The 12,579-nt window shown below is 38.8% G+C and overlaps 1 protein-coding gene across 1 annotated transcript in view; it reads left to right on the top strand.

The window, feature by feature from the left end:
- cacna1h (calcium channel, voltage-dependent, T type, alpha 1H subunit) overlaps positions 1 to 12,579 on the top strand; it is a 114,237-nt gene that overhangs the window by 37,735 nt on the left and 63,923 nt on the right. Inside the window, exons 7-9 of the mRNA XM_015377340.1 lie at positions 2,362 to 2,674; positions 2,773 to 2,865; positions 2,948 to 3,530. Of these exons, the coding sequence (XP_015232826.1) occupies positions 2,362 to 2,674; positions 2,773 to 2,865; positions 2,948 to 3,530 (989 nt within the window). The remainder of the gene's footprint in view (positions 1 to 2,361; positions 2,675 to 2,772; positions 2,866 to 2,947; positions 3,531 to 12,579) is intronic.

The raw sequence follows: 12,579 nt of genomic DNA, 5'->3' as shown, positions 1-12,579 counted from the left end.
AGATATTAAATGTGCAAGCAGTAAAACGGTTTATTGCCTGGCTGTCTGCTGAGAGGGAGAAACGCACAGGATTGTTTTTATGACCTGCGAGGACCCCAATGATCGACACTGGTATAGATGCAATGAACAAGAACAAACCACAAGACAGCAGCGTTACGAGATATCACTTATGAAAATATCAAAAATCAAGGTAAAGAAATGCACACGAGTATTTTCCTAATGTATGTTTAAAGGCAATAATATATTTTAATGCATCCTAGCTGAATATTTCACTCTGACTCTAAAATCAGGAACAGTGTTGAACAGAAAACACAGGAAACTCATTACATGTGTATCTCCGATGCTTCACCCCGGAAGCAACAGCCTTGAGCTGAATTGATCAGAACTTTCCCTCAGAGTCTTTTCTCCTGTTTGTTCTCACACATAGCAGCTATAGTGCTGTTGCACTGTTTCTTGTATATTTGCACAATGACCTTTACCTTTTTGCTCAAAGCTTTTTGTTCTCCTTACATTTATTGCTAGTGTTGCAATTTGGATGTGTTTGCTTTTTCATGAACGCAAAATGACCTTCCCTAATAAGAAGAGGCAAAGCATTACTCCTTTGTGAACCCCTTTCTTCACCAATGATTTATTGCTTCTCTATCTTTTCCCAGCAACCTCCCTTGTTTAATTCCATTCCCTTCATCCATATTTCCCTCCCTCTGTGTTTATGCTCATTTCTTCAGTCTCCACCCCTGTGTGCTTCATACCGTCTGTTTATTCTAGTCAAAACAAATTCCTTTCCTGGAATTCAATAAGCTGTTGAAATTATTTATTAACCAAACATGATTCGGATATCAATAAATCATTTTTTTTCAAATAGCGTTTTTAATGTTCAATTCCAAAAATTGAAAGATCTAATTTCTTAACCGATACAACTAAAAACAAATTGAACATCATTTTGTTAAAAAGGCATTAAAGTAGCATCTAAATATTGATAGAATCCTAGGATTTAAAAATCCAAAGATCACTGTGACTGACACCCCTTGATTTTATTTACATTTTATCGTGTCACAACCACTCTGCACTATTCGCATGTTTACTGAATAAAACAATGAAAATATGTAATGGATGTAAAGTAAAAATAAAATGACACCTTTCCAAAGATTGTCTTATAAATCAAATCTAAAAAGTGTAGTCTGCATGTTTTCCACACTTATTTATTCTGTTACCACCAAACAAATAAAATCCAATGCAATCAATTTCCTTTAGTAGTCACACCATTAATAAATACAGCCCCCTTCTGTTTAATTTAATCTCAGAATACAGTGCCTGACAAAATGATTCATACCAGCTTTACATTTTTATAATTTGTCAGATTGCTGCCTAATAAACTATTAGTCATGTATACAGGAAATCTGGCTTTTATGACAGATTGAAAAAAAACACAGAAGTGGCTAATACTGAAACACACTTGTAGTTTGCAACAAGCCATGTAGAGGTCACAGCAAACAAGAAACTAATTAAAATATCCTTTTTTTTAGATGGGGACAAAACCTTACTGTTTAACCTACATGTAAAACAAATATATGTAGAATAACAATAGCAATGGCCATAACCGTAAACATAGCATCCCTCAATAAAACACAGTAGTGGCACCATAATGCTGTGGGGTTGCCTTTTTTTTCTTTACTCTGACCGTCAAAATGGTCAGAATTGATGAAAAGGAGGAGAGAGTTAAATAAAAGACAATCCTGGAAAAACAACCAAAGAGATGTTAAAACCTGTAATAGACTAGAGACCAGGGTTTTTTACCTTCCACAGAAAGATAAAACTCTCAAAACACAGTTAGAGCTACTGCGCGATGTAAAGGAGGAGCTGTGGTACAGTAAGACATGAACGTTGATGTTCACAAATGCAACTGGGCAAAGAAAATCGAGCAATACATTTTTCTCTGGGTGTAGAAAGCTAGAAGAGACCTACAGTATAGTAAAAAACGGGGAGCTGTAAATGCAGCACAAGGCTATGAAGCGTTGACCTAGGCAAGCTTAGTTAAAATGCATGACTCACTTCTCAGAATTGTATTTGTGAGTAATGTCGTTAACAATGGAATATTTCCCTATTACTTCACTGATATGTGTTTTAGTACTTGATTATATTCTATCCCTTTTTGCTGTATTTCCTGACCTTTCATATAGAAGTTAGATAGAATGAATTGTTTGAATATCAGGATAATATCAGCTGCCACAGTCACTAGACATACTTCAATAGATACTCTTTAAACTTGGAAAACAGATGATCAAAGCTGTTTCAAATTATTCAAAAGCTGAAGCAAGTTTTGTTTGTTTAAAAGTTTTGCTCTGTAATGTTATATCTTTTAAGGAGGTACAACATCAGCTTCCTGAATGGTTACTATCGGCCTGATGGCACAGATGATCATCCGTTCATCTGCTCAATGGAGAGGGAAAATGGGATGCTTCGGTGCTCTGATGTGCCTCGTCGTCGTGTGGGCCGGACCTACTGCTCTCTGAGTGCGGAAGATGCCCATTCTGAGACGGGACTCACTGTAGATGGGCCAGTGTCGTGTGTGAATTGGTACCAGTACTACAACGAGTGCCGAGCTGGGGAAATAAACCCGCATAAAGGAGCTATTAACTTTGATAATATCGGATATGCATGGATTGCTATATTTCAGGTAAAATCTTTGCAGAATTAATTTACAGAACTGAATAGTTGATACTTATTATCATTAACTGCCTCCCACTGTGGTTACTTTTGAATTATTTTATTCAGGTTATTACCCTGGAGGGTTGGGTAGATATCATGTACTACGTCATGGATGCACACTCATTCTACAACTTCATTTACTTCATCTTTCTCATCATTGTAAGTAGTCCAAAAAAAACTCCCACTGATTTATCCCAAAATGTTAAACTTATCTGAAACTGTTGTTTGCACTGTTTGGTAGGTGGGTTCCTTCTTTATGATCAATCTGTGCCTGGTCGTCATTGCCACCCAGTTTTCTGAAACTAAGCAGAGAGAACATGCCTTAATGAAATCAGAGGAGCGAGCCCGGCAGCTCCACCAATCAGCTTCCACGCTGGCAAGCGACAGTCAGCCCGGGAGCTGCTACGAGGAGATCATCCGATATCTGGCCCACTTGGGTCGTAAAGCATGGCGACGGCTCTGCCGCTGGATTGCTCTCTCCCGTTCGCATCTCCGCTGCACATGCATCTGCCGGAAAGGAAGCGGGCCAGCTCGAGGGGGCGGAGCAGGGGAAATGAACGGACTTGCCAACCGGCATTCTGGTCACGCCCCCAATGACTTACTACACCTTCATCAAGTTTATCATCTGCACCACCAGCAGCATCACTATCCACAGCAGCAGCATCAGCCTCAATCTGCGCTGGCCGTCAGTAATGGAGGAAACGGGTTCAATTATCCCTTCATATCACCGCTCCTCAGTCACCTGGATGATAAGGACCAGGACCAGAAGAGGGTGGTTGCCATGGAGACCATTAACAGACTGCCACAGCTGGTGCTGGAGCACAGTAAGTGGCTTGAGTGTTTAATTATTTGTGTGAGTTTTTGAAAGTGTTTTTTTTTTTCTATTTTAACACAACTTAGAATAGAAAATCCCTTTATTGTCCCACAATGGCGAAACAGGTGTTTTAAAGCTGCAAAAATATTATTTAAAAAATGGTACCACAAATGTGGGCTTTAGAAAAGCTTATAAGAATAACAATAGTGAAGAGTTAAAAATATAAACAAATAAAATACTCTCCTGTACAGTGTTTTAACAATATAAATACCTGGATAATATATAACCAATATACAGCTATGGACATTCTTACAGTAATGGATATTTGAAAATAGCAAAAACATCAGAGATGTGCAAAATGACAGCAGCATGTTATTTAACTGACTAAGGTAGAAACTGTGCAAAATCAGGATTAATGGGTAGCATAGCATAGCATGTGATCGATCCTGTTAGCATTGTCTTTACTCATCAGTAAACACATGAAATGATGATGATCATCAAAAGACATATTGCTTGTTCTGTCCCTAATTATGCCAGATCTGCAAACCTTTTTGTCCATGTCCATTGGAAGGCTTGAGTTTCACCCAGCTGCAACTCAGCAGTCAGGGCAGCAACAGCCAGGGGTTTCTTTGTCTCAGTCTCACAGCAGGGGTCCTCTTTGTCTCAGTTGCTAATCAAGGCAGGCTTTCTCGTCCAGTCTGGCTCTATAAGTTTTAAAACTCAGGAGAAATGGGGTCTGTTTTGCAGCAGTTTGGTTCTGAAAGGTCAGTTTCCTTGATGATTCTGGGTCCCCTTGGGCCCGCATCTCACTGTAGTGGAGAACCAGCCAAAGCAGACCCCAGCTTCATGGGGAAGGGAGAGGAGGCAAAGACAAGGAATCTGGTTTTCTCTGTGATTTTCTCTGTCCACACAGAGAGGGAGGTGGTTGGTCACACCTCTCTGGGAGTTCCTGTGACTAGAAAAAGGAGGGGGGGGGGTAGCAAATTTGCTTGCGTTCTCTTCTCTGGTCATCATGTCAAGAGGAAATATGGACATTGGCTCCCAATGTCCAAAAAGCTTGATCATGGCATATCACACAACAAGGGTAACAACTTATTGAGGTTGTTGGGAACAGTCATGGTTATAGATCTTACAGCTGCTGGGAGGAAGGATCTGTGATAACGTTTCCTGGTGCATTTAGGGTGCAACAGTCTGAAGGAGCTCTCCAGTTCTGCAATAGGCTTCATGCATGGGGTGGGAAACATTATCCAACAGACATATTAATTTAGTTAGGGTCCTCTTGTTTCCCTCTGCTGTGATTGGAGTCCAGATGGCATCCAGTCACAGAGCTGGCCTTCCTGATCAGCTTATCCAGTTGCTTTCTCTCAGCTACAGATAAGCCGCTGCTCCAAAAGATAGCTCCATAGAAGATGGCTGATGCCACAGCAGAGTCATAGAAGGTCTTTAGGAGCACCCACTACACTCAAAAACACCTCAGTCTCCTCAGCAGGAAGAGTCTGTTCTGACCTTTCTTATACAGAGCCTTAGTGTTGTGAGTCCAGTCCAGTTTGTTATTCAGATGAACACCTAGGTACTTGTTAGAGTCCACTATCTCAATGTCCTTTCCCTGGATGTTCACCAGTGTCAGGGACGTGGATCTGCTTCTGCCAAAGTCTGCCACTAGCTCCTTGGTTTTCCCTGCATTAACCAGAAGGTGGTTCTGCTGGCACCAGACCACAAAGTTCTTTGTGGTGCTTGAACTTTTATGTGCATTTATTTTCCTTTTATTTTAAATATATTTTAACAAGCATTATTATTATTACTTTATGGGCACTGATTCATATTTTCTGTGCCAGTTGTTTTGTTTCTGTTAGAATTCGGGTTGCATGGTATCAGATGGTTAGCACAGGTGTCCCATAGACAGAAGGCCCTGAGTTAAAGTCCCAGTCTTTCTTTGTGGATTTTTTATTTCTTCCTTGCAAAATAGATTCCTTTTTCCAGGTAACCAGGTAGGCTTGTCCCAGTGTAAGGTTAGATAATCACTGTGTGATAAGCTCTTGTTACAATATTTTCACAGTATAAGAATACTTTCCCAAACAACTTAAAGTAAAAATGTGTAAATCTATTCATCTTTTATTTACCAAAAAAAAGCAAGGTACACCCCTGTCCTATGTGATATCATCTAACACTGGTAGGATCTCAATGCCTTCAAAGGCCAGACAAAAAATATTGTTTTAACAGTGTGTTCTGGGTATTCTAGGTATCATCATCTCCTAGTGACTCATGCTCCAAAAGGGGGACCCAGGAAACCTCCTTATTAGATGCCTTAACTACCTCAATGGGCTTTATGCCCAACCTCACTACTTCCTGAACTTAAGTCAGCTGTGTTGTCTGAGCTGTCTTTCTTTACTGGAGAGACTGATTAATCCATGTGTGTCTGGCCAATGTCATCATGGCTACTGAGGTCAAACACACCTGAATTGATCCGTCTGACAAGGGAGGAAAGACAGGGAACAAAGAAGCTGGCTGAAGTTCAAAAAGTAGTGGAGTTGGGCAAAAAGCAATTGATTCAATGCAGAGGAGCAGTGGCTTAACTTCTGCTCCCACCGAATAGCAAGCTTCTTTCCGTATCTTTATGGCTGAGTCCAACCACCTTACGGAGGAAGTCCACACACATGCTGCTGTCTCATTCAAAGGGTACTTTTAATATACCCGAGAGTTTTTTACACATTAGAGCTGTAAGTAATGATAGTTTTGCTAATCGATTAATCTGGATAAATTTTTCGATTAATCAATTAATAATCGGTTAGTGAAAGCTTAAAATTTTCCACATGAGGAGTTATGGATTGAGCATATTGATGGAGAAAAAAGTTTTTCATCTTAAAGGTATGTTTTAGAGTCTCTATACTCCATTTAACAAATTATTAAACCACTAAATTAGTTGATGATATTTCAATAAACAATTTATCATAATTAATCCAATTAATTGTTTCACCCCTGGTCCACATGATATTTTTCGAATATTCAACCCATATCAAACTCTCTCAGGTGTGTCTAATGTCATTCTTAAGGTTTAGAGGGCATCAATTGTGTCTGCTGACATAAACAAACAGTTTTAACAAACTGATGGATTGTTGACTCATTAAGCTATAACTTTCAGATATTTTCAGGCTGTAATGCCCACATGTTCAGTACGTATGCCTTTCTTATCAACCTGAAAATACTATATTTGAATGAGAGTCAAGGGTAAGATCTGTGACAAAGCACTCATCTGTCATCAATGGTTTAAAAATAATAGTACAGGAGAATGCAAAACACAATTTATACACAGTTGTATAGCAAGCATAGCGCTGATTTTGGATATTGGAATTTACCCAGGGCTGCATTTGAAAGGAGGGAAACTTATCTGTTGCTCACCATTTAACTAGTTGTCTTTTGTTTTTCTGAAGTATGCAGTAAGTGTTTCGTAAGTGTGTGTGAGTGTTTGCTGTCATCAAGAAGTGCCAACTGTTTTAGTAACAGTAGGGGTCAGGCTTTATGTATTCTGTTCTGGCTTCTTTTTCATTAGCTGGAGTGACATGGTAAAATCTTTATCTATCTGAACTGGGGGCAATTACGTCTCCACAAATTGGCAGAGCTTTTATGTAAGTCTGTATTGTAAAAGCAGCCATTTAGGGCTGGAAATAGTAGTCAGTCTCTCTAAATAATACTCAGTCTTCCACTACCCCGCCTAAGACACTTATGAAAGAACCGAGACTACTCATGCCTCTATGGTTCTGAGATTCTGTGTGCATGTGCACACAATGTTGTGGTTTCACCAGACAGGCTTGTGCAATTTAAAAGAGAAAAAGGGTTTATCATTTGCCTATTTGTTGTAGACATATACCTTAAAGGAATGATGCATACTGATTTTTCTCCTGATTAGAAACAATATCTAAGAGTCGCTCTTACCAAAAAGAGCTCATCCTCTCCAATGATGCATAAAGCTAACATGATGCTCACTTGAGATAATAAGCTGATCAGATTTTACCCTCAACAGAGTGATCTCAATTTTACTCTTGTTAGAGTTGTGATGCTGAAAGCCTGATGTACTGCTTGGTTTGTCACAGAAACCCTTCCGGGAAATCACTGTGTTTGGAAAGGGGCCATGCACTTCACTGAGAGGACTAAGACTGAACCATCTTTTTATCTGTAACCATCCATCACGAGCTAACTAAAGCCAATCGGATCAGAACATCTTCCAGAACTGATGTCTAATCAACCTCTCTCCAAATTTCATCAGGATAAAAGAACAAAAAAAACAAAAAACTATTTGATGAAAAAAGATTTTGTTTTACTTAAAATAAAAAAAGTTCTGTCTGTAATGTCATTGACATAAAAGCTTTGTGTCTTTAGGAAATGTCCTTGTTGAATTTTCTTTCAATTAAAACCTGCCTGAAGCTGCTAGTTTGGGACACTGCTTTATCTCCTCTGCCTTTACCACAGTGAAGTCCCTGGAGATCTTGAAAGATGAATTTTTTCACGGTCATGATCCCTTGATTTCTGTGAAAACCCAGCAATGTTGAAGGATATTAAAACAGATCCTCAGCCTCCTTGGGGTAGAAAATTTTGCAATGTATTGAGAGGGCAAGTAGAATGCATTAACCCCCTGGTTTATAAAAATATTCTTCCAGTTATTCTCAAAGCAGCAAGGATGTATTTTTTCTGTACGATGAATCTGCGGGGTACTGTGAGTACAAGTCCATAGTCCTGGAATATATTTAGGTTCTGATTTGGACTGACTTTCAATATATGCCAATTATAATTTCCAGCCTAAAAAAAGTCCACCAAGTAAGTTATTCCCCTGACGAAATGTAACTTTCACCTTAAGCTAATACCTGTATTCACACAATCTTTTAAAACAATCCTGGATCCATATGGTAGTCTGGATCATCACTTTAACATAAACCTTTGTTTCCAGTCACAATATTCACCTCCTCTGAAAATTTCAGCAAAATCCCTCCATGCCTTTTTTTAGTTATGTTCAAAACAGACAGAAAAACAAACATAACGTCCTTGGTGGAGGTAACTAATATTGATGCAAAAAAAAGTTTACATGCTAATGTTGCATAATGTTTTTTTTTTATTGCAGCTTTCAATAAATGCTACAGAAATAAATAGATACTAGGAAATTGTTTTTTGTGCATTTTTTGTGTGTCATTTTATTCCTGTTTTTAGGTTTTAATCATAATGAACAACATTACATGTTTACATAAAGAGGATGAACAGCTTCCTCCCATAGTCCAAAAACATGACTTTTAGGTTATTGGATTCTCTAAATCCTCCTTAGGTGTGAGTGTGTGTTTTTGTCCTCTCTTTCTGTGTTGCCCTACGATTATCTGGCGACCTGTCCAGGGTTTACCCCGCCTCTCGCCCGTACACAGCTGGACATAAGCACCAGCACCCCTCGGGATAAGCGTGACTGAAAACGGATGGATGGATGGATGGATGGATGGATGGATGGATGGATGGATGGATGGATGGATGGATGGATGGATGGATGGATGGATATACAGTACAGCCATGGCAGACACTATTTAAACTTTGTTTCCTCTGCCTCCTTTGCCAATAATGGTACATGCAAGTGTTGTATTTATGTAGCTTTGGTGGCAATGGCGTGAGAATTAGAGTCCCTGCTTCTGACTAGTGAACATCTAGGAGTTTGACCAGGCCCAGTAGCTAACAGCTCAGAGTCATCATGACCAAGGTCACTTCCATTTAGTGGTCCTCCAGCATTTCCTGACCAGCCAGGAATCCATAACTACTGGATGACGGTATGTGAAAAGCATAGTCCTAGATCTTTGTCCTCTGGTCACCATGAATCCATTTGCATTTCTAATACATTTTGCCCACTTAGTGACACATCCACTGAGAAGTTAATTGGTAGCTCCATAGTTGGAAATGTGGCATTATTGACACCAGGGACCATAGTCAAATGTTTGCAGTTGACCAGAATGTGCTGCCCTTGCTTGCTGGTTAGTATAATGTTAAATACGGTATAATTGTCATTCACAATGGTGGTAATGACACTCAATAATGGCAGTTGGAGTTCACTAAAATTTATTCTATTTAAGTGTTTAAGTTTGCCAAAACAATGTTGGTCTGCATAATTTTCTCTGGCCCTCTCCCTGGTTTGACCAGTGATGACATGTTTAGCGGAATATTGTCATTCAACCGCTAGCTGTCTAGGTAATGTCCTAAAAATTATGTGGGCTACATTTAGAATCAGCTAAATTTTTGAGGTAAACCTGCTCTGATTTGGAGATTCCATCCCACTTTGGATGGTGCAGCTTTTCTTTTAGGAATCTGGCCAAATATATTTGCCCTCCAAAACCCTAACAGTTCAGGGTGCAGACAAGTTAGCAGAATCGTAGTGTAACACACCTCTTTAAGTTTCTACTTTTACCCAACCATCACCCCATTCAGACAGTCTTGCCCACGGCCAAGCTCAAATAAATTAAAATATCAAAATGACTTTGATTGAGAAAAAAGTTTTACAATTAAATTAAATGTAGTTCATTTAGCATAAGATATCTCTCTTCAATAGTTTTGTTAGTTAATGACTTGATCTGTGATAATACAATTGATCTGTGTCATGTTATTTGTTTTTTTAACATTTAACTCTTAGTTTACCCCAACCAAATGTTACAGCTACAAAACATTTCAGTTTATAACTTTGTATCATTCAGCAGATCCTTATACTAACAAGGAAATTGTAATGGGGGATTTTAACATGTATGCCAATAATGAAAGAGATTATTTTAGATGCAGCATTGTTTGCTTTGTTCAAAATGTGCATAATCCCACACATTTATATATTCATACTTTGGACCTTGTGCAAAACTATTGCACTGATTGTGAAGACATACAGTATTTTTTTTTACAACCCTGTCCTCTCTAACCACTTTCTGGTAACCTTCAAACTTAACTTAACATAGTTCTCCTCCCTTAAAGGAATGTTTCACTCTTTTATATCACTGAACAATACAGCAGAAAGTGATCTTTACTAGGGCTGCTGACATTTCACTTGCACATGAGAATGCACAAGTACACATATTGAGAAACAGCCATTGTTAGTATTATACAATTTTTGTTGGGCAATTACTAACCGCATAAAGCACAGTTAAAAGATAATACCTTTGCAATCATGATTAAGAGTTACTTTGTTATATCTTACATTTATGCAAACTCTTTAAAAATATGTAAAAGCCTAACCTGACATTGTTTAATCACCCACAAACCTCCCTCATGTATTATAGGACGTTACATGGTTTTACAGCACTAGTAGTGCTAACTGTTGTAACAGACATTGATGGAAGGCAAGTTATAGAGAAAATACACATCAAAGCTTTATCTAGTTCAGCAATAAATAATAAGTGTTGCTTTGAACGTTCCAGATCAATGAAAGAGAGGAGAAATGACTCAGTAGATTATCTAATGCTCTACAAGAGCTATTGAAGATAAGTCCTTTCTTTGTGAGAAGAGTGGTCATTTAGTGTAGTTCTCCTGTTGAATGAGGAGCCTAAGATGTATGTTATCTGTACACACAGACCACTGAATGAGACTATTGGATTGCCCATGTCTGCCTCCAGTGAAACATGAATTTGTTGAAATTGCATTGACAGTCCTTGTGCCAGATTTGAGACGGTTGTTATGTCATCAGAGCATTCCTCCAGAGTCTTTTTAATGAATTATTTTGAAATCTTCGGCCTCCAAGAAACACACGTTTACAAAGACCCACAAACACACATGAGCACGCATATCCCTTTTCTAATAAAACAGCTCTCCCTTGGTGCAAAATGCCTGAACTCCACAGTGGTTTTTCATGTAATTGTCTTCCTGAAATAAAAGAGGGTTCACGCCTTTGCTGGATGGAAAAATACATTGAATTACTAAATGTGCCCAAGAGAGAAACATTTGAAAATATGACTTTTTACCATGCTCTGACCCTCTTTAATTTGATCATATTCTTTACCCAAGGAGCCGTTTTTTAATCTTTAAAGCTGTTTTGATCAGTAGTTCCTTGGGCTGTCTAATGTTCTTTAGGTGTTTTCCTCTGGCTGCTTTCCCCTCGTGTTATGGTCTAGACCGGAGGTCTTCGACAGGGGTACCAGAGAGGTACTGCATTGGGGTCACGAAAGTGTTGGTTGATTAGACTTTTTTTTTATATTCCCCCCTGCCATTTTTTCCACTAATTAAAATGTTTTTAAATACACAATAACATGAATTCAGTACGCTGTAGTAAACAGATACATGAAGGCAGAATCATCAACGCACACATTCAGCGACACACAGGAGCTCTTTCAAGCTGGGCACCGTTTAATTCACAACACCTGTAACATCAATGAGGAATCCGAAACTGAAATACTTTAATAATCTCATTGTAAAATTACTTTCGTTACATGACTCCAGCTGTAATAGAGTGACTATAGGACCAGTTTGATATAACACAATTTCATACAATATATATAATTAGGGGGTGCCCGCTCCATCATGCCATCAGTTAGGTCCTTGGCCTGGAAAACATTTGAGTCCCCTTGTCTAGACCTTGCACCCAACCACAATTGCTCATTGTGCTGTGTGTGCTTGATACATTGAGAAGACTTGAGAAGAGGAGGACTGTGGCAGAAATGCCAGGCCAAAGGAACTGTAAGCAGATGGAGAGTGCCAGAAATGTATGTCTTTCCAAACAGGAAAAAAAAATCCATCACAGACCTGACAGAGGACTTGGGAGATGCATCATTTTATGCTTATGCCAAGTTTTCTGCTAGAAGCTCTTTGGGAATCCCCTCATTGGTGCCAAAATCCTATTCAATGCCTGTTAAACTGTTCTAGAATACCCTGCAAAAGAAGTCATTGCCTCTAATAGTTTAATATTTAGGGATTTTATATAATTGAGGTGGACAAATAAAATTATGTAAAGTAAGCCTACAAGTCTCTTCTTGTTTTAAACTTGAAAATCCTACCTTTCTATCATAAGCGTCGTTAGACCTATTTAAGGGTGGCTTCAGTCATCCTTTCTTTGGCATTAGCCACCCTAT

The sequence above is a fragment of the Cyprinodon variegatus genome, unplaced genomic scaffold (assembly GCF_000732505.1).
Source record: "Cyprinodon variegatus isolate N-32 unplaced genomic scaffold, C_variegatus-1.0 Scaffold152, whole genome shotgun sequence".
Lineage (NCBI taxonomy): Eukaryota > Metazoa > Chordata > Actinopteri > Cyprinodontiformes > Cyprinodontidae > Cyprinodon > Cyprinodon variegatus.
This window is presented reverse-complemented; position numbering and strand designations above follow the sequence as displayed.